The 22,537-nt window shown below is 35.8% G+C and overlaps 1 protein-coding gene across 3 annotated transcripts in view; it reads right to left on the bottom strand.

Moving 5' to 3' along the window:
• The window catches only part of MAP2K4 (mitogen-activated protein kinase kinase 4), a 125,371-nt gene that overhangs the window by 69,363 nt on the left and 33,471 nt on the right, over positions 1-22,537 (bottom strand). For all 3 annotated transcript variants that reach the window (XM_058431624.1, XM_032139763.2, XM_032139762.2), the window contains one exon: positions 19,279-19,381. In XM_058431624.1, the coding sequence (XP_058287607.1) occupies positions 19,279-19,381 (103 nt within the window). The remainder of the gene's footprint in view (positions 1-19,278; positions 19,382-22,537) is intronic.

Here is a 22,537-nt window from a genome sequence, read left to right as displayed (position 1 = left end):
TGGAATCCAATAAAGTAGTTAGAAGGATTTTACCTCACTAGCGAGGCAAAATTAGCTCTAGTCTCATCTGCGAAAGCTAAAAAGCAAGACCTGAAAGGATCAAAGTATCTCCAAGTAACTTAACCAAAGAACAAAACTCAAAAACATTCATGAAAATACAAAAACAGCCATCACACAATAATCTCCGGCATGCAATCTAAAATTACCACAGTATACAGAAAAGCAGAAAAACACGACCCATAATGAAGAGAAAAACATCAATCAATTGCAACTGACCCAGAAATGACAAAAAAACTAGAATTAATAAAGACAATGAAACATTTGCCACATTCTATATATTAAAAAAATGAAAGGATGGATACAGTATGTTAAATATAGACGTGGAAGACAGAAAAAATAACCAAATCAAATGTCTAAACATAAAAACTACAACGAGGGCCAGGCACAGTGGCTCACACCTGTAGTCCCTGCACTTTGGGAGGCCGAGGTGGGCGAATCTCGAGGTCGGGAGTTTCAGATGAGCTTGGCCAACATGGTGAAACCCTGTCTCTACTAAAAATACAAAAAATTAGCTGGGCGTGGTGGTGGGCACCTGTAATCCCAGCTACTTGGGAGGCTGAGGCAGGAGAATCTCTGAACTCGGGAGGCAGAGGTTCCCAGTGAGCCAAGATCACACCACTGCACTCCAGCCCAGGCGACAGTACGAGACTCCGTCTCAAAAAAAAAAAAAAAATCTACAACAAGAAGGAAGAAATTCTGGGAATGATGGATATGTTAACTTGACTATGGTGATGGCATCACAGATGTACACATATGTCAAAACCTAGCAAATTATACGCTTTAAATATGTACAGTTTATTCTATGCCAATTATACCTCAATAAAACTGTTGAGAGAAGGAGAGAAAGAAAAAGAAGATTATCCTTGGGCCGCACTCTACTTGTCTGATATGTATTTGCCCATTACATGCCTAAGGTTCAAAGGCAGACTTGAGATATCTAAGGCTTAGCATATTACGAATTAGAGCACTCATTGCTCCCATGGTAAATTCTCCTCTCTCCAATTTCCTTGGTCTCTAATACTATATTCTGGACTGACAACAGCAATATAAAAATACAATCCTAAGTCTATACTGGGCAGCATTATACTGTTACTACAATCCTTCTCTACTTCCACCTAGTACACTTCACTCATAATGACACTTTCCAGATAAAATTCATCAGCATCCATTTCTCCTCCCTCTTCCCATCCCTCCCCAGTTTTTTTCTGGTAGTTACCAGTGTGGGCAGGAGAAGAAATGAACATGAAAAGGGATGAAGTCTCTGCTATAAAAGAAACCCTAGGTAAAAATTTTCCTTATTCTGGCTGTGTTACTATTCGTATCCATTATTAGATCCTATACAGAGTTAAGTTATCTTAATTTTCAGTGTTTCATATTTTCGTCTTTGTTTCTTAATAAATATCTTAGCAGGACACTGCTACTCATATATCATTTTGTACTACAAACCTCAAATTGCTTTTACAAAGTCAGAAATTTAGTTCTTAAAGCAAATTAAAAACCAAGAGTCTCAACTACTTTTCATTTGTGATGTTAGCTAATTCTTAATACTATTACTATGTGAATTGTGTTTTGAACACCTACTTATTAAACACCCTCAAGCTTACTTTTATTATTTTTGAGACACTTATCTAAACATGTTGATGAGAAAAGGAAAACAATTTTATAGAAATAAATTTTATGTATAGACACATTTAGGAACACGTGTATTTTACATAATACAAAGACCTGAAATCTAGGGTATTCATGAGTACCTTATACTGCTTAAATTTTAGCCTGTACATGTGAACTATGATCAACCAGCTTAATTTAATCCCAATCTATGCTTTATACCTGATTTTATTCTAGTTCCTTATGATATTCTTATCATATACTCAATGATACGAACAGAAAAATTAAAAGTTAAAGTCTAATTGTAGTTGGATTCAAGGGAATTTGTATCTTTCTATGAAGCTATTTAGGCATACAATTCAAATGTTTTGTTAAAGGAAGAAAATAAGAAAACTTTCATTTCCATGGCTTCCTATTTGATGTTCAGAATATACATGGTCACAGACTAACAGAATTTGATTAGAAAGAAAACGCAGACTTCACTCTTATGCTTCTAAGAAACTCCCTGAAAATACTGTATTGGGCTTCATGTTCCTCCTCTGTGCCCATGAATGTTGAAATCAAGATACATCTAGTCTGTGCCAAACTCCTGATCTACATTCCTAGTAACACTTTCAAAAGAGTGTATTAGGCTAGTTTGGAACTGCTTACTTACTCTTAGTGAACCCTAATTTGGATTAACCATTTCTATTTAATTCTTCTATGATCATCTCCATGAAGTCTGTATCAGAAGCTTCATTTCAAAGTGCACAGGTGAGAAATATAGGCAATATAAGGTGGCTTTTCTCTGCAGCTCCAGCGTCTACATTGGAATCCCTTGCCTACTATTTGATTCTTCACCATGTGAATTCATCACTTTTTGAACATTTCAGAATATACCCAAACATGGTAAATGAGACTTCCAGGGAATGCAAATAGATATCTACCACTGTTATTATGGTTTACAAATATGCCCTTATGAGACGAGGAAAATGTCACAGACCTTCTTTCCTGCCTAGGCCAATAGTTTGTATACTCCCACAATGACAAAAAGGCTCTCAACAAAAGCCAAGTCTCAGGTTCACTGGTCTATACATTGGTGTGTATGTTCTACACTGCCACTCCTCTACTTGCTTATTAAGTCTACTCCTTTTGAATCATATATATATATATATTTCCCAGTGCCATAATTTAGCCATGAGCCATTCCTCAAAACTGTGATTTTTGTTTTTGTGCCAACTATTTTTCATTAAAATTTCAAATTCATTTTGTTGTTTTTTTGGAGGTGGGAGTTAAGGGGAGAAAAATATGAAGAGACAAGAAGAGAACGATATGAAGCATCAGGCACTGGTCTTCATCCGTCTCCTGTGAATATTTTAGTACCCTTTCTCCTGTGAATTTTCTAGTACTCCCTTTACTCTACTGCTTATTGTGTCACAAAGGCTATCTTCTACGATTCAACTATGCCTCTATCACCTTGCCTTTGAAACCTGAGTTTAATATCTTCTCCAGCAGGTCAAAGGAAACACTAAGAACTGGCTACCCTTAATATACAATGTGACTTAAGAAGCCAAAACTCAGTTCTTCAATACCATCTGTAGTAGGGTGAACTATACACCACCCACCACGCAAAAAAAGATATGTCCATCCAGAATCTCAGAAAGTAACCTATCTTTACAGATGAAATTAAAGATCTCAAAAAAAGAGATTCTGGATTAGGTGGGCACTAAATAAAAGAACCATCCTTATAAGAGACCAAACAAACAAAAGGAGAAGACAGAGATGCACAAGACAGACACAGTGAAGAAGGCAATAGAGATTATGGTTATGCTGCCACAAGCCAAGGAAGAGCAGCAGTACCACTGAAAGAAAGGAAGGATCCTCCCCTAGAACCTTTGGGAGAAGCATGGCCCTGCCAACACCTTCAGATTTCTGGCTTCTAGAACTGTGAGAGAATAAATTTCTGTTGTTTCAAGCCACCAAGTTCGTGGTAATCTCACAGAAGCCTTGAAAAATCCAGTACACCATCTAAATCACACGTCACAAACTTTTTCTGTAAAGAACCAGATAGCAAATATTTTAGGCTTTGTGGGCCACTAGTCTCTTGCAACTATGCAGCCAGATGGGTGTGGCTATGTTCCAATAAAACTTTACTTACAAAAACAAGCAAACAGGATGGATTCGGCTCATGAGCTGTAGTTTGCTGACTACATGATATAAATGATACCAAATGATATCTAGCAACCTAAATTGCATCTATCATGCAAATAATCTAAATCATATTTTCTACATCCTTTTTCTCTTTTATATTTATAATTATGCTCTGTATGATAAGCACCTTCAATTATCTGCCCAAATCCTATAGTTTTGTTTCCCGAATTTAATCTCAAGATACATTTCAGAATTTTTCTTGAAAATCCCCCACCAATCAACAGGGAGTGGAATTAGGGGCAGAAATCCTTCTAGGATTCTCTCATCACTTAGGTAAGTAGGCTAAGATGGCAGCAAACCTCCTTGTTTAATATCTTGGACATCTCTCATATCTACCTATCTTTCAGCAAGTAATAGCTAATTATCTTAACAGATTTCTTTTTCCTGGACATGAGAACCTGATTTCTCAAACTTGACAATGTCTACTGTTTTCCTTCAACAAATAAATATCTTCCTGTGCCTAGAACCACTATCCGTAAGAACCTTTTATTATTTAATTAGTTTGAAGTATGTTTTCTCCTCTTATTTCACTATCACATTCTTTTACCTCGATCATCTGATCTTCATTTCTTCCCAATGCTATCAAATATACCTTCTTTCTCAAATCATTTCTTCCTTCTTTTTCCTAAGCAACTTTGACTGTTACCAAGCCAGCATACATTAAAATGCCCCAAGCTGTTTTACTGTCTCCTCAGCATATATATATATATATATATATATATATATATATATATATATATAAACGACTAATCTTCCTTAGACAGGAAAATAAAGGTAAGACATACCCTGCACACCACTGCAACTGTTCTTCTGTGTCCGTACTGTTACGATCTCTAGATGAATACTGCTTTATGCATCCTTCTGCAATGCAGCTCTGTTAATTTCGGAAATTTCCACAGTAAACTCAGTCTGTCAGTTACCATGGAAACTGCCTGCTTCCTGGCACTACTAACAAATGAGTATCTTTGCTGTGATCTAAGATGAGGCAAAAGGAAAAACTGAAAAACGAAATGTCCAGAAGAATGGCTCAAACATTCTAAATAGAAAATTTCAAATTCTGATATTCATATTTAGTGAACTGAATGTATTAGACAAATTAGATAAGTCTGCACTATTTTGAAGTAGTACTGATTTATAAAATACAAAGAAATGTCTTATCACCACAGAAAAGAGTAACATTAAAGAGGACAAGACAAACATTCATGTTTGCATCATGTTGCTATTGACTGTTTCCTAAGAGCTGATCCTGTGTCAGTTATACTCAAAGTTTACCCTTAGAAGAGTTTTTCTGGGCTATGCTTCTTCAAGAAAAGGTAAGGAAAATTGCCCTAAATCTATAGGCTACATGTTTTCATGAGATCCTTTCCCTGTTTAGGCCCCAATTTCCAGTGGCAGCTAAAACCTCTTCCCAAGTAAGTAAGAAATTAAGAGTAGTTTAAAGTGTATCTCAGGAGTTTTTGCCAACAAGGTAGTTTTACTAGCATTCTCAGAACATTAGACATGGTCAACTATAATTCCTTCCCAATTGCACTTAGAAACAATGCTAGATTTCTATAACATCACGCACTACCAGTTTGCTTCCTAATCATCAAGCATCTTTTAATTTTTGCCTGTCCCTCCTCTTCTATCCAACCTCTAAATGTTAGCTTTTCTTGGGGCTCAGCCCTGGACACAATTTTCTCATCAAAATACATTCTCACTCTCTTCCTAGGCAACCCTTTCATCTATATGCCAGCAATTTTCAACTTTTTATCTCCAATCTACAACTTCACCTCTGGCACCAGACTCATATTTTCAACACCAGAGTATGTGATATATGCACATAAGCATAGACACACATGTATACATATACATACATATACACACACGCTATATATATATGTGTGTGTGTGTGTGTGTATGTTTTGATATCGCTAATAAAATGTCACAGGTCCCTCAAACTTAATATATCTAAAACTCAAATCTTGCCCTATGACCCCCATTTACAGATGCTCCATACCTAGTAGTCTCCATCACAGTAATCACAACTGAACCCATTAATTCAAGCCAGAATTCTACAAGTCACTATGAACACCTTCCTCCTTGTCATCATCTACATTCAAATTATCACCAATATTTATTAATTACCTCCAAAATTTCTTCACCGTCTCTCTACATTTACTGTCATCAATTTAATATTATTAAAGTCATAATAGGTGACTATTATGCTTTAGCTATATTACCATAGCTTTATCAGGTCTCCCTAACTATATTCTTACCTCCTTTCAATACATACTCCACACGGCAGCCAGAATAATTACTTTAGACTGTAAATAATCAGTTTAAATTGTAAATCACTCACCTACTTATAACCTTTCCATAACTCCCCACTGCACCTTGGATGTCATCCAGCTCTTTATCTACAAGGCCCTACATTATGTGGCCCATCTCTCCATATCTAGCTGTCTCTACACCCTTAATCTAAATTTGTTTTTCCTTTCTCATTCAGTCATCCTCCATGTGAACTGTCATTCCTTCCATTCCATGACAAGTTGAATATTTCCCACCTTGATAATTTCAAATACATGCGATTCCTTCCACTTGGAACACTCATCAATCCCTCCCCCAAATCTAGTAAAACTCACTCAAGTTTAGAAGCCTTCATTGACTACATTTTCACCACCCTCCTTCTAAATTAGGCCTGTATTTTATTTTCTCGTAGCACCTGGTTCTCTTCCTTTAATAGCAAGTAGGTGATTATAATTTTATACACACACACGTCTGTGTCTGCCTCTAAATCTCAAGCTTCATGAAGTAACAATCACATCTCTTTTTTCAACATGAAATACCTATGCCCACACCATAGTAACTAGCAGATGGCAGACATTCAACAAACATTTGCTAAATGTATGAAAGAACACGTACTGGATTGCTTTGGTTTCTGGCAACTATGACTTGCTCCCAAAGCTTTGATGTTCTCCCTGGGCTCTATGAGATATCCCTATAGCCATTCCCCAAATTCCCCTTTTCTGGCATCCATTCAAACCCCAAGGAATACACCTCTTATATCTGACTTCTGCAGCTCTTCAGTCAGGAAAAAGGTTCATGTGTGTAAACCTGCAGTGCCCGCTGTACCAGTGGTCCTAAGAAGAAGCAAATTTGCACCCCAAGGTTCATTTGGTAATGTCTGGAGACATTTTGGCTGTCACAGCTACTAGGGGGGCAGGTGTTACTGACATCTAGTGGGACGCCACTAAACATTCTACCATGCACAGGACGACGGCCTCCCACAACAAAGAATTTTCCAATCTAGTATCTCAATAGTAACAAGGTTGAGAAGACACAGTTACTTCCAGTCTCTCCTATGACAAGAAAACGGCTGAAAATTACCAATCTATGAAGAATTAAACATTGGTTAATTTTTAAAAGTACATTTCACCAGCACAAAGTTGTTCTCTAAAACATTGTTTTTAATTAAACAATGAAAATAATCTAAATAGCTATCAATAAGGAACTAGTTAAACATATAATACACCTATACAACGTAATGAATACTATATAACTAAGAATAGGTATGTGGCTGGGGCACAGTGGCTCACCCCTGTAATCCTAGCACTTTGGGAGGCCGAGGTGGGTGGATCACTTGAGGCAAGGAGTTCAAGACCAGCCTGGCCAACATGGTGAAACCCCATCTCTACCTAAAAATACAAAAATTAGCCATGTGTGGTAGTGCATGCCTATAACCCAGCTTCTTGGGAGGCTGAGGCACAAGAATCACTTGAACCTGGGAGGTGGAGCTTGCAGTGAGCTGAGATTGCACTACAGCACTACAGGCTGGGCAAGAGTGAGAAAATCTCAAAAAACAAAGAAGAAGAAGAAGAAGAAGAAGAGGAGGAGGAGGAAAAGGGTATGTGTTAATTCAGAAATATTTTCAAGATGTACTAAGTTACTAAGTGAATAAAAAATCAAGCTACAAAAAAGTGCAGAAAAAAACTGCTATTGTGTGTAAATATTCTTTAAGGATCTATATAAATTATGTATTCTGACATATAATAAGCTTTTCTGCAAGGCATTTTACATTTAATAGGGCTATCTTTGGAGATAAATATTAAGGGCATAAAGCTGATTTTTTGTTTTATAACTTTCTGTACCAACTGAATTCTCTTATCAGAAGCAGGTACTACTGATTTTTTAAAGGGTAACATGAACTACCTGGATGATAGATAATGGGCCATTTTGGCTTTCTTCTTTATACTTTTTCTGTATTAAAAAAAAAAAGAATAGTAAATGTTATTTTTAAAGCACACTAAAAACATGTCCCCACACACTTTTTAGGGGACTCTAGCTACTTACGGGTACACTATACCTGATGTGGTGCAACAGATACTCCAGATTAATCCTCAAAAGAAACTTGATAACCTTCTTAAAAATTTCACTCTAGGGTTCTTTCAAACATCATCAAAGGGGAAACCACATGGGCAGAAATAAAATTTATCACAGTATTGTTCCACAGGCATAAAAGCTGAATTCAATAAAACACAGTGTTCATATATTTATCAAGTCATCTAAATTGTCGAAATATATAGGTGCTTTGAGAACAAGGACAGAAAACCACAAATACTGTTCAGTGAGAGTAAAAAAATCTATCAATATAATTTTTATTGTTACTGGCCAGGCACGGCGGCTCAAGCCTGTAATCCCAGACTATGGGAGGTGAGTCAGACAGATCACCTGAGGTCAAGAGTTCGAGACAAGCCTGGCCAACATGGCGAAACCCCATCTCCACTAAAAATACAAAAATTAGGCCAGGCGCAGTGGCTCATGCCTGCAATCCCAGTACTGTGGAAGGCTGAGGCGGGCAGATCACCTGAGGTCAAGAGTTCAAGACCAGCCTGGCCAACATGGCGAAATCTTGTCTCTACTAAAAATACAAAAAACTAGCCAGGCATGGTGGTGTGGGCCTGTAATCCCAGCTACTCGGGAGGCTGAGGCAGGAGAATCACTTCAACCCAGTAGGCGGAGGTTGCAGTGAGCCGAGATTGCACCATTGCACTCCAGCCTGGATGACAGAGTGAGACTCCGTCTCAAAAAAAAAAAAAAAAGAAAACACCAATAATAATAATAAAAATAATAATAATGATAATAATAATAATATATGTATATATGTAATTGTTATTGTTCTGGATTGCTTTTAAAATTGAGGCATCATTTACATATAGTGAGATGCACAAATCATAAGCATATGTGGCTCAATGAGTTTTGACAAATGCAGACACCTTTCTATTTCACAAAATATAGCAAGATACAGAGCATTGCATCACTCCAGAAAATTTCCTGGTTCCCTGGTGCCATTCTTGTCAATCTCCTCCAGAGGCAAGCACTGATCTGATTTCAGTCACCACAGGTCTGTTCTGCCTACTCTAGATTTCATAGAGATAGAATCAGTATGTTCTCTTTTGTGTCTGGCTTCTTCTGCTCAGCATTTTCAGAGATTCATGAATATGGTTGCAGGTATCAGTATTTTCTCCACTTTATTGAGGAAGAGTATTTTATTAAATAATATACCATAATTTGTTTCTTCATTCTTCTGTTATTGAACACTCTGGGTTCTTTCTAATTTGGAGGCTATTCTGAATAAACTTTCTATGAACATTCACTTACAAATCTTTCTGAGAGTATTTTCATCTTAGGCAAATAACAAAAAGTAGGACTGGTGGGTCAGGAGGCAGGTGCTTGTTTCATTTTATTAAAAACCTAGCAAAGTGTTTTCTAACGTGGTTGTATCATTTTCTGCTTCCTCAACAATATAGGAGAATTCTGCTTACACTACATATTTGCCAAGATATTGCCTGGTCTTTTAAATTCTAGCCTTTCGGGTGGAGGTGTAGCGGTATCACCTTTTTGTTTTAGTCTGCATTTCTCTTATTACTGATGTTCTTATGGCTGTTTCTCATATACTTATCATCCATTCCAATACCTTCTTTGTGAAGTGTCTATCAGAGTCTTTAAACCATTTTTCAAATTGGGTTCTTTGGGCTGGCCCAGCGGCTCAATGCCTGTAATACTAGCACTCTGGGAGGCCGAGGCAGGGGGATCACTTAAGGAGAGTTCAAAACCAGCCTGTGCAACATAGCAAGATCCCACCTCTACAAAAAATGGTTTTAAATGAGTCGGGCGTGATGTAATGAGCCTGTAGTCCCAGCTACTCTGGAGGCTAAGCTATGACGCACTCCAGCTTTGGTGACAGTGAGATTTTGTCTCAAAACCAAAAAAGTAAACTGGGTTGTTTTGAGTTTTAGTTTATTATATATATAAAAGTCCTTTGTCAGACATAAATACATTGTGAATGTTTTCTTCTAGTCTCTCTTTTTCTCTCTCTCTTCCCCTTCCCCTCTCCTCCTCCCTGCTTTCCTCCCTGCCTTTGCGCCGACAGAATTTTGCTCTTGTCACCCAGGCTAGAGTGCAGTGGTATGATCTCTACTCACTGCAACCTCCACCTCCCAGGTTCAAGCAATTCTCTCGCCTCAGCCTCCCAAGTAGCTGGGGTTACAGCCATGCGACACCACGCCCAGCTATTTTGTATTTTTAGTAGAGATGGAGTTTTACCATTTTGGTCAGGCTGGTCTTGAACTCCTGACCTCAAGTGACCCGCCTGCCTCGGCCTCCCAAAGTGCTAGGATTACAGGCATGAGCCACTGTGCCTGGCCTTGCCTGTTTATTTTCTTAAAAAACTTCTGATGAGCAGAAATTTTTAATTTTGATAAAATCCAATTTATTATTTTTTAGTGGTTTCTTTGTCCTATCAAAGAAATTTTTGCCTATGCTAGATAACAAATATATTTTGGATGTTTTCTTTTAGAAGCTTTATAGAGTTTTTGCTTTTACTTTTAGGTCAATGATCCATCTTGAGGTAATTTTTGCATATGGTGTGAAGTAGAAATTAAGATTTATCCTTTCAAACCTTTTTCCAGTTTGTTCCATCACTATGAAAAGCCTATCTTTTTTCCCACTGAACTGTATAAGCACCATAGTCAAAAATAAATTGACTATACATGTGTGTTTGTCTACTGGACTTTCTATTATATTCCATTGATCCATTTGTTTATCCTTAATATCCTTCCACCAAGCCTTAATTACTGTGGCTTGTAGGTTGTACTTGTAGGCTGACTGTGTTACAGTTAACCTTGAAATTGGGTCGTTTTAAGTCCCCCAACTTACTGTTTTACAAAATTGTTTTTAGCTAGGTCCTTTGCATTTTCATACATATTTTAGAATCAAACTGTCACATTATACATATTTTAAAAGTCTGATGGGATTTCATTGAATCAATATAGCAATGTCAGAAGAACACACACCCCAGATGAATAAAATAATAAACTGTCTTTCCTAGAATGAAAGAGTGGTTTCTAGATTGAAAGAGTCCACTGAGAGCAAACTACAAGGAAAAAGAAAGGCAAGGGGAGGAGGGAAAGGAGGGAAGAGACTGGGAAAAGGGAAGAGGGGAGGTGGGGAGGAAGAATGCAAACACAGCAAGATTTCAGACACTGGGGAAAAAGAAAAATCCCCACAATATATCACAAAAGAAAAAAGAGGTCACATACAAAGGTTCAGGAATCAAAGTCACATCTAACCTTTTAAAGTAACCATGGAAAATAGAAAACATTGTCGAAATACAAACACAATTCTGGAGAAAAATTTCTACCCCAGAATTCTATACCCAATAAAACTGCTAATCTATTATGAGGGTTATTTATTTAAAGACATTTTCAAGGCCAGGCAGTGGCTCATGGCTGTAATTCCAGCACTCAGAGAGGCCGAGGCAGGAAGATAGCTTGAGTTCGAGACCATCCTGGGCAACACAGCAAGGCCCTGTCCTCTACAAAATAATTTAAAAATGAGCCAGGCATGGTGGCACATGCCTGTAGTGCCAGCTACTCAGGAGGCTAAGGTAGGAGAATCACTTGAGTCCAGTTGTTCAAGACTGCAGTGAGCTATGATAGCACCATTTACTCCAGCCAGGGCAACAGAGCAAGACTCTGTCTGAAAAAAAGACAAAGGCACATTCAGGCATACAAACACCCAAAAAGCTTAAGAAATAATTAAAAACTGCTAAGAAAGAATTCTTATCTCAGAAAGACTTAGAATATATACTCTACCAAAATGAGAGTGGGAAAGCGAAAAATAAAAAAGATGAAATCCCGGAAACAGAGAATCAGAATTAGGCATTCACAAAACAATGGCAACAGCCCTGTGAAGCAGGCCTCAAGTGCAACCACTCCAGATTAAAGCAAGAGTATGGATGGATAGCTAACTCAAAAAAAGAAAAAAAGGGGGTGAGACGGGGAGAACTGAGTGATCAACTGATGTATTTAACTATGTTCAGAGAAGATTCACAGTGGACCATAAATGAAGCAGTTATTAACTCGGGAAAACACATTTGCTCAAGAACAATAATATAATCATACTGTTACTCAGTTGTAGATAATTTAAAAAAAAAACACTGAAAAAAGTTACCTTCATATAGCAAATTTCCTTAATAATAGATAAAAGTTTCCAGAAACATACACACTACAAAGGCAAAAGGCCTTATAATATTCTGATTGAAATCAGAACTCAACAACATAACTGCCTGATTAGAAATGGCTAGAAAACTCATCAATAGCTAAGAAGTCAGATGTATCTTCAAGGAGCAGCACTTAGAAGTACTGTGGGTTAAAAAACCAGGGCTATCTTCTAATGTCTGCCTCGGTCTCTGATTCAAGAACAAAGATGATTTATAACACCAAAAGCACACAACTCAACAGCATGTATCATTAATCTATGCAAATATATATTCCAGAATTAGCATCCACCACCTCAGCTATAAACATCCAGCTTGAAGGGAATGTGAATCTCAAGGGGGTAGGGGCCCACAAAGAGAATCAGTTCTACCACTATTACCACTGCCACCTCTGTCGAGAATCACTTCTCCAGTGAATTGCTGACTTATGGAAGTGTACCACAGCCTCAGGTACACTGAGGTGGAAGGTGGGACAAAGATAAGATTGAATATCCCTAAACTGTAACATTAAGAAGTACAATGATCTAAGCTTTAAAGATTATCCCAAACACAGCATCATTATTTACTAGAGCCAAAAGGTAGAAACAACTCAAATGTCCAACAACAGATGAATGGCTAAACAAAATGCTGTACACACATAACAATAAAATAATATTTATTCACCCTTAAAAAGAAGGGTGGAGAAAGATACATTCTACAATATGAATGAACCTTGAAGACATTATTTTGAATGAGATAAGCTAGACAGAAAATAAATATTGTTATGATTCCACTTATAAGAGGTACCTAAAAAGTAGTTAGATTGACAGAGACAGAAAGTAGAATGGTGGGTGCCAGGGCTAGAAGGAAGGGAGAATAAGGACTTATTGCTTAATGGGTACAGAAGTTCAATTTGAGACGATGAAAAAGTTCTAGAGGTGGATGATGATGATGGTGACAAATGTACAACGATGTGAACATAATTAATCCCAACGAACTGTATACTTAAAATGGTTAAGATAAAAATTTTTACGTTATGTATATTTACTACAGTAAGAAAAAAGATTCGCAGCAGTAGCACCAAACCAGCCACACACACACACACACGCACGCACACGTACACGTGCGCGCACACACACACACCATAGTATTTAACACATTTGAGATTAAACATAATCTATTAATACATACCCATAAATACTTCTACCATTACCGCTATTTTGTAAAAGTGGTCCACCACAGAAATGTAGAGATTTCACAGTATCATGATTGCTTCAAAAAATTTCAGAGATAGAAAAAAACTTTCAAATTCATGGAGATTAGAGGTATTCACACTTAGAAATTCACCAGAGATGTCCTGGGACTATTTGGGGAATGAAGGCAGATAACGCTACAAACCTCTCTCCCACCTCACAAACACTTCAGTCAGCACAGTTCCTCCTTTATCTTTTTAAGCCTATCAGTTTTGTACATGAGACTTTATTTAAAGAAAGCAGTGCAAAGCTGTCTTAATTCTCTCCCCTCCCAATTCATTATATAAAATAGTGTGTCACTATTCTAATTCAATGCCTAAATTGAGATCAGAATTAAGTGATAAAGTCAAGGTCACAGAGATAACGACAATGCAAGGATAGAAATCCAGACTCCTAAATTTCTACCCATTGTTATTTCTTTTTAAAAACAAACTTTTATTTATTTTTTTTAATAGAGGCAGAGTCTCAACTCTTATACAGGCTGGAGTGCAGTGGTACACTGTAGCCTCAACCTCCAGGGCTCAATTGACCCTCCCACCTCAGCCTCCCAAGTAGCTGGGACCACAGGCGCATGCCATAACACGTGGCTAATTTTTCCTATTTTTGTAGAAATGGGGTTTTGCCATGTTGCCCAGCCTGGCCTCGAACTTCTGGGCTCAAGCAATCCTCCTGCCTCGGCCTCTCAAAGTGGTGGGATTGCAGGGGTGAGCAACTGTGCCCGGCCTCATCATTAATTCTAAGACAGCAACGTTTAAAAGACATAGTTCTCACAATTTAACCAACAGAAGAAGAAATTCTAAGTTTTAAGATAAAGTACTACTGAGAAGGCTCATCAAGAAATACGAGGAATATTAGTTACTAACTAGGGACCTTGAAACGTCTTTAAACTACTCCTAGATGTTCTATAGCACAATTGAGTCTCTGTCTGTTCCAATGTAATAAACAAAGATAAGGGAGATCCTAGAGATTCTCTTGTTCTAAAGAGAGCCCTTTAAACTTAAAACGTGTGGTTCCAAAACTCTTAAGCCCCAAAATGTTATCTGCATTCATCACTATTTATTTCCAGTGTTAACTTTTAAGCTAGTGTTTCTTCTTGACAATTGTGATATGCTATGAAGATAAAACGGCTGTTCTTTCAGAATAACAATTGTACTGAACATATTCTAAACGATTCAGTATACTGAGAACACTCAACCATAACTCACCATCATGAAAACAGGAATGTTTAACAGAATATCTACTTCTGTTTGTCAAATTCATATACACAACATGATTTTAACACAAGGTGGCCACATTTATAAGAATAACCCTAGAGTATCAAAAAGATTTATAGTGTCTAGTAGAATCCAAACCTGATGAAAATTTAAAAGGTAGCCACACATTTTTCCTTTGCTTTTTCTTTGTACTCTTTGGCTATCCAGTTTAATCTTTCATTTTAAAAGCCAAGGGAAAAAATGTTAGTGGGTACAAGAGTCTCTACTATAACATGCATTTTCTGTCAAAAATATTTATAATTTTAATCAACGATAATTAAAAATCAAGGTTTCCTGTTCAGGTTGTCTCCTCATCCTCCAAGATCCCCCCAAAAATCCTTTTTTAAGGAAATAAGCAATAAACAAATTAAAAGAATTAAGTTTCTGAATGCCTGAGAGTAGATCACAAAGAAAAACTAATCGATTTCAAGAGAAGGAACTCTAGTTTAAAAGATTGATCAGCTAACTACATAGAATGCAAGATCTTGTATAGACCTCACTTCAAATTATTTAAAAATAAAAAAACTAATGAGGTCATCTGCTTATTTGATGACATTAAAGAACTATTTATTCTACTACATGTAGCAATGGTACTATGATTATGTCTTTAAAAAGCAGCTCTTATCTTTTATAAATGCATACTAAAATATTTATAGATTGCATAACATCTGAGATTTGGTTAAAACTAAGGGGTTGGAGGAAAAAATAAAACAACATTGGCCATGCTATTAACTGTTGAAGCTGTTAAAGCTGATTGACAGTAAAGACAGATTCATCTACCACTTTACTTTTGGATAGGTATGCAATTTTCTGTAATAAAAGGTTTAAAAATAAACAGAAAAAACTATAACCTATAACAGATGGTAGGAGGCAGGCATGCAGTGAATATGAGAGACAAAGCATGGTCCGAATAGAACCCTGGATCAGAGAGAATTCATGGTCAGAAGAAATGAAGGCCTAGAAACCAGAGTTAATCAAACTTCTTTCTATAAGGAAGGTCTAGGCCAGGCACAGTACCTCATGCCTATAATCCCAGCAGTTTGGGAGGCTGAGGCAGGAGGATCCCTGGAATCCAGGAGTTCAAGACCAGCTTGGGCAATACAGTGAGACCCTGACACTTTAAAAAAAAAAAAAGAAAGGTCTAGTTAATTCCACTTTTCCTCTTTACTCTTCCCTTAAAATAAAAAGGGGGCACATCGTCAAAGAAAACAAACATATCTGGAGAGAACCAGGCTTCCTAAGGTGAATCTTGGCTCTACTAATTCTAGCATTGGTAATATTCCTGGCCTAAGAGCTAGCTCCCAAAATACTCACAGAAAAGTAAAGCCAAGCCCACCAGGTGATGATCCATAACCAAAGCTTCCATTCAAGAAACAATCAAGAACAAGACATGAAAAAAAATTATAAGCTGTGAAAAAAACTAATGAGAAACAGGTAAAAGAAAAACTGACCCTTGAGGAAATCGATAATTCAAACAACAGAAAAGAATTTTTAAATTCCCTATTTTGTATCCAAAATTAAGAATAGAATCCTAAGAAAATGCCACAATCAACTCTTGGAAATTTAAACTGATTGCCAAGATTCCATAGAGGGGATGGAAAATAAAGAAAATCTCCCAGGATACAGAGTAAGAAAACAATGAGATGGAACACATTTTTTAAAAGTCTAAGATACAGGGGATACAGGCAGTCCAACATCCCAGTAACACAAGTTTCAGGAGAAGGTGATAGGAAAAACATGAAGGAATGTATCAAAAGGAAAGCAGCAGCAATTTTCCCAGAAAAAGAGATAGATGAATCTTGAAACTAAAAGGGTTAATCTGATACATGGGAAGATGATGCAATTTGAGGCTTATCCTCATATAATTACAGAATATCAAGAATAAAGAAAACATGCTAAAAGCTTCCAGTGAGAGAAATAGGTAATCTATAAATAACATCTCTGCTACAATTAAACAGATCTACACATGGTTCCCAAAACATCTCTTGTGCATACGCTCACCAGAATGCCATTGTCCTTTGTCTTCACTTAACCTTCCCTGCCTTTCAAAATCCAGTAAAATCTTGTTCTTCTGGGAAACAGTTCATCAAGGAGGTTTTCTAAAATGATTTACCCCTCGTATACCTTTAATTTGACATTCAATCCATATTACCTTATGCCTTGCTGAAATTACAATAGCCAATTGTCATTTATTGGAATTTTATTTAAACTGTTGGTTCTCAGACAAAAAGAACACTGTCTTACAATTTTTTTTTTTAATCTTGCAAACGATCCTGCATCCAGGAGACATCAAATGCCAAGGAGATCTGAAACCAGATCCTGTGACATATCTTAACTTCATTAGCTTGCTTATTTCATCTTATCTTTTCCTAAATTCATGAACAAGTTTTATATTCACATCTGTAATTATTAAAGTTCAAGGAAATTTTAGGAGAAAAAACATATAAATGTGAAGGGATATCTTATTTCAAAACTCCCACAAACTACAAGTTACGTTTTTCTAATTGCAAGTACTCATCCTAAACAGAAACAACTGTTTTTAGTGCTTGATGGCAAACAACTCAGAGGAAGAGTACAAAAGGATATCTTTTGGAAGGGGCTGGGAAGGTAGAGGAGATAACGCTGTTCTAAGTAATAAAACAGTTATCTCTGACCAGTAACAATGCTAGTAGTTACCTATTCCTAACCCAGAACAATTGACCTGTACAATAAAAAACTTCCAACAAAGTCTGGGTCTAAAATTTTTACATACCAGAATCAAGCTCTAAAGAGTCTATCATAAGGTAAAAATACCTATTACCAACGTCCTTTCAAACTTTAAATACTTGCTGAGAAGAAACAAAGGATGAGAAATCTAGCTGGCTATAGGTTTATTATAAAACATTAGTTAAGAACAAAACAAAAAATAAAACCTGAACTCAACTTTGGAAGAAAGTTTTTTTCCACCCTGTGTTTACTATTTCTTAAAAATTTTTGCTCCATGAACTCCGCATATATAAAGAAACTCCAGAGGGAAGACAGTACAAATAGATGAATGTTTTTCCAGTTCTAATTTAAGTCAGGTTGTCTTTCTCCTTGTCCAAAAAGGCTTTTAAAAAAGAAAGATCTGATAAGTTTGGTGATTACTGCTATATCCTTTCCTTCTTAGACCTCCAACATATGGTTCAGCTAGTAACTAAGGTAACAGAAAGGGGCTATGTTAAAGAATTAGTTTTGTACTAGCTTTCACTACAAATTCTAAGAATAAGGAAGGAGGTTCTTTTAAGAATTGTTTCCTTGCTGCTGAAATCCTGACTAATTAATAAGTACTAAGTTTCCTTCCTCAAGATAGCCCCTACTTGATGTTTCAGAGAAGGTAAAAAGGGTGGGACTCTAGGCTGAGTTCTGACAAGAAGTGTAATTATGAACACCAGTCTAATAAAATTAATAGACAATTGAGAAAAATAAATTGTTACTACACTTTTTATTTAAAATATCTTTCATTCCCTCTAAGGCTACGAGTGAAAGTATAAGTGTATATATACATACACACACCTCACTCCCTTCTAGACATTGCTGTTATAAAAATATTTTAAGCATCTCTTTTGCAAGACACTACCTTCTACCAATTTGTTACTGTTTGTAAATACAATGAATACCAAATTCTGAAAGAAGAGAAAATAGCAATAAAAGTGCCTCTTTGGGAAGAATAAATGTATTTTAAGCCTAATAAGGTCTAGATGCAAATTGTTGAGAAATTATTTTTTTTTAAATGTATCTGCCAGCTTTTTAATCATACCTTACACTACTTGCTTTATAGTTCTCAATATTGAAACTAGCTCAAAATTATTTTTATGGACATGGTTATAAAAGTACAGCCACTGGCCTTCATTTTCATGATAGGTTAGGATGGGAAATTAGAAGAGATTTTTTAATATTTCACATCACTTAGATTCAATTGAAGGTTAATGTAAAATATTGTTCTGAAGGTACTGCTTTATGTTAACTAAGATGCTCTAATAATATTTTCACTAAGATGCTACAATATCATTTCCATTGTTTAATTTAAAAATTCAGTAAATGAGATAACCACTGATATCTGTACACTCACATGTACACAATTCTTTCAATTTACTATGACATAGAAATCTTGCAGGAATCTAGCTTAATAAGATGGGACTCTATTTTGTCACTAAGTGATGAAGATTTGTACAGTTGGACAGAAGACAGTTAAATTTCCTAAATGCAACTTGCAATTTAACTGGAACTCCAGAAGGAAAAGAATAAACAATATTCCCAGAGAGTTTAGTCAGAGAAATTATACTGACATCTCATAATTGGAAAAATTCATAAAATACAGTAACTTTAAAATCTTTGCTTGAGTTGAGCCTTTTATTTGATTACCAAGAATACTCACATGTGTGGGTTCTGAACTCCGGTAGGATTGGGATTCAGAGTAAACCTTGCTGTAGATTTGAAAGGTGGATTTGCAAAATTCAACTTCAGTGCTTTGCGTTTACCTGAGAAATAACAAATAAAAAGTAAAAGTTTCAAGTACTATAAATTACAGGTACTATTCTGAGGGCATAAGAAAGTCACACCAAAAGGCAAGAGAACTTGCTTTAACAAACAGTTAATATAGGACAATATTTTGAAAGGCAATGAGAAATTTCTCAGAACTAAGAAAAAATAAAATAATCTAAAGTTGTTACTAACTACAAATCATTCACTAGGCTATGATACAATAGATAGAATGCTTATCACTTCAAGTTTCCATTATTCAGGGAAGTTAATACTTTTGCAAATGAAAATACTATTATAAAAATCAATTATCTCAGCAGATATACTGAAAAATTCTAAAAATATTACCATCTATCCAGTGTTACAGTTAATGCCCTCAGTTTAATAAATATCATTTTCCCTCATTTCAATGAATATAAACAACAGAGTGAAGAATCTGAAAAATTGCTAAAAACATTACGGTAGAGTCAACTTCAAGTTAGTAATACAACTATTCTAAATAATTATTTCCGTGAAGCTGTTTCCTTAGGGTAGGAAGGGAAGAGGTACCAACGTTTTTTATTACCCAAGTAAAACAACCATTGTAGAAGGGCAAAAAATGCAAAAAAAGATCAAATATATTAAAAATGTTACATATACATCTATACAATACATAGGGTTAAAATTTTACATAAACTTATCAATCCAAGTACCTCAAAATAATCAGTTTACTATCTACCGCAGACTCTTCTATACATAGATACGGACACGTATTTTTTCACTACAACTGAAATCAGACCATGAAACTGCTTTGTAAAATGCTTTATTCACTGACATTTCTTTCTATATCAATAAGTCTTACAGAATCATTTATTTAGGACTTACAAGGATACCTTGTAACAGAACTGAATTTTTTAAGCATTTGCAGCATATCTTGGTTTCACATTCACCTTAGGGACACTTTTTCCTGCACTCACTCTCTAGAGTTTATTATACAATTAACTACTCAAAAAATATCTCTGCAATCCAAACACTTTCTGACCTCAGTGGATGAGGATTTAATAGAGGGTTCAAACTGTAAATGTGAGATCTGAAAATCTGACAGAGCCACACTGGATGGAGAAGATAGACAAGAGCACAGAGCTCCTTGCAATGGCCCCTAGATCAGATTTCAAAGATGAGCCTCCTTTCTGCCAGATTATGTGAATTCCCGCGAAGACCAGACACATCCATTTTCAGAAATAAGGTTAGTACAGTATGACTTTTCCACATAACGTTGAGGAAGCACATTCAAACAACATGTGCAAAGGGTACACTAGGAAAAAGAGCAGATATGACTGTATTTAAAAAAAAAAAAAAAACTCTCAGTATATTACCAAAAAACAAAACTAAAAAAAAATTGAACCTTGGGAATATTCTTGCAATACAAAAATCAGTAGCTCTAAATATATAAAGACATCATACAAACCAGGAAAAATAGAAAAAAAGTGATAAAAATATGAGCAGTAAAGACAAATTAAGGGAAAATATAAAAAGACACTAACACCAAAAACATTTTAAGCTTTTGTTCATGTGAAAATGGCAAAGTTTGAAGGTTTTATATTATATATACATAATGATAACATGATGATCAGAATGGCTGGGTAAAAGAATCACTAATAAGATATATTGCTGGTAGAAAAACTTTCTGTGAGAGGTTCAGCAATATAAAAAAAAAAAAAGTTTTTTTAGTAAATATGCTCTTTTACTTCTTGAAAATTTTTCTTTAGAAAATATTTAAAGATAGAGGATTACTCCCAGGTCTTGAAACCAAATGGAATTTGCCCTGGATAATACTCAGAGTTTTACCCATGCCTGATTTAAATGATTTTCATAATGGGATTTGGGATTTTTGAGCTGATAATATTTAGGTGAGATTTACATTTGAGTTAATACTGTAATGAGTCAAAATTTTGGAGACGCTGTGGTAGGGTAAATGTATTTTGCACATGGGAAGGATATGAATATTTGGGGCCCAGAAAACAGACTGCAATGGGCTGAATGGTGGTCCCCAAAGACACTAAGCTCCTAATCTCTGGAACTTGAACCTATGAATTACCTTAATATGGTAAATCATTTACAGAAAAAATTAAGTTAAGAAACTTTGCTATCGCAAGTTGAAGAAAATCTTTACAAACTCCTCAAATCAAAAAAACTGAGCATATGTCATGTAGTTTGTGTTTGAAACCATCTGGCACATCATCCATTATCTCCATGTGAAGAAAAATGAATATAAGACTAAAATAAAATGCAAGACAAGGACAGAACAAAGAACTATTGTGAAAACTATCCAAAGAAAAACAAAAATTGGTCCTTTCTTCAAAAGCCCAATTTGACAGAATAGTAGCTAACTTTACCAGATAATTAAATATATTACAACAGTTAAAGCTTAAACTGTTTTCTTGAACATAAATATTTATACTGAATACACAGAGAGAGATTTTTTCAGCATTGTATTCACATTTAAATAAAAACTAAATTGAAAGCTTTAAAGGCCATTAACTTCATAAACGTTTACCGTGATTAACAGAATGTGATTTAAGTTACATAAATTAGATTTAAACACACTCTACACTTCAGAGACATCTGCAATTATCTTGAAAAAGTCCAAATTTACACTCTGATCATTTACTAACAAAATACACTAAGTAATTCTGTAAGTTTCGAAGCCTTTCCAAGCAAAGATCACTCAGAGCCTAAAACAAGTGCCAAGGAGCTTAGCACATGATCAAGTTACATTACCGGGTCTCATCTGTGTACCCCAACTCTTCAAATGCTTATTAGTTTAAGATGAACTTGTAAGGCAGTTTTGAGGAGGAAAAGGAAGGCCCCAAAATGTCAACCAAAGGTAAGACTCAAGAAAAGTAGAAAAATAGCTTTTACATCAGGAGAAGCTGTTTCTGGCTATCTGGAGGCATGAGCTTTTTTTTTTTTTTTTTTAAAGGTATCTTCTCCTCTCCTATTCACTTTCTTTAAGTACTAGAGCCTCTACTGGGGCTGGGTCCTTCTCTCGTTTACTTCTTTTTCAAGGGTCCCTCAAAAAAATCAAAACTGAAAAGCAATCTGTCACCACGTACTCAGCTATTTTTAATGATAAAAAATTACAAGCAAATAGGACATTAATATGAATTTTTTTC

Source organism: Hylobates moloch, unplaced genomic scaffold (genome assembly GCF_009828535.3).
Source record: "Hylobates moloch isolate HMO894 unplaced genomic scaffold, HMol_V3 SCAFFOLD_19, whole genome shotgun sequence".
Taxonomy (NCBI): domain Eukaryota; kingdom Metazoa; phylum Chordata; class Mammalia; order Primates; family Hylobatidae; genus Hylobates; species Hylobates moloch.
The sequence above is the reverse complement of the archived record's forward strand: the minus strand, read 5'-3'. Positions and strand labels throughout refer to the sequence as shown.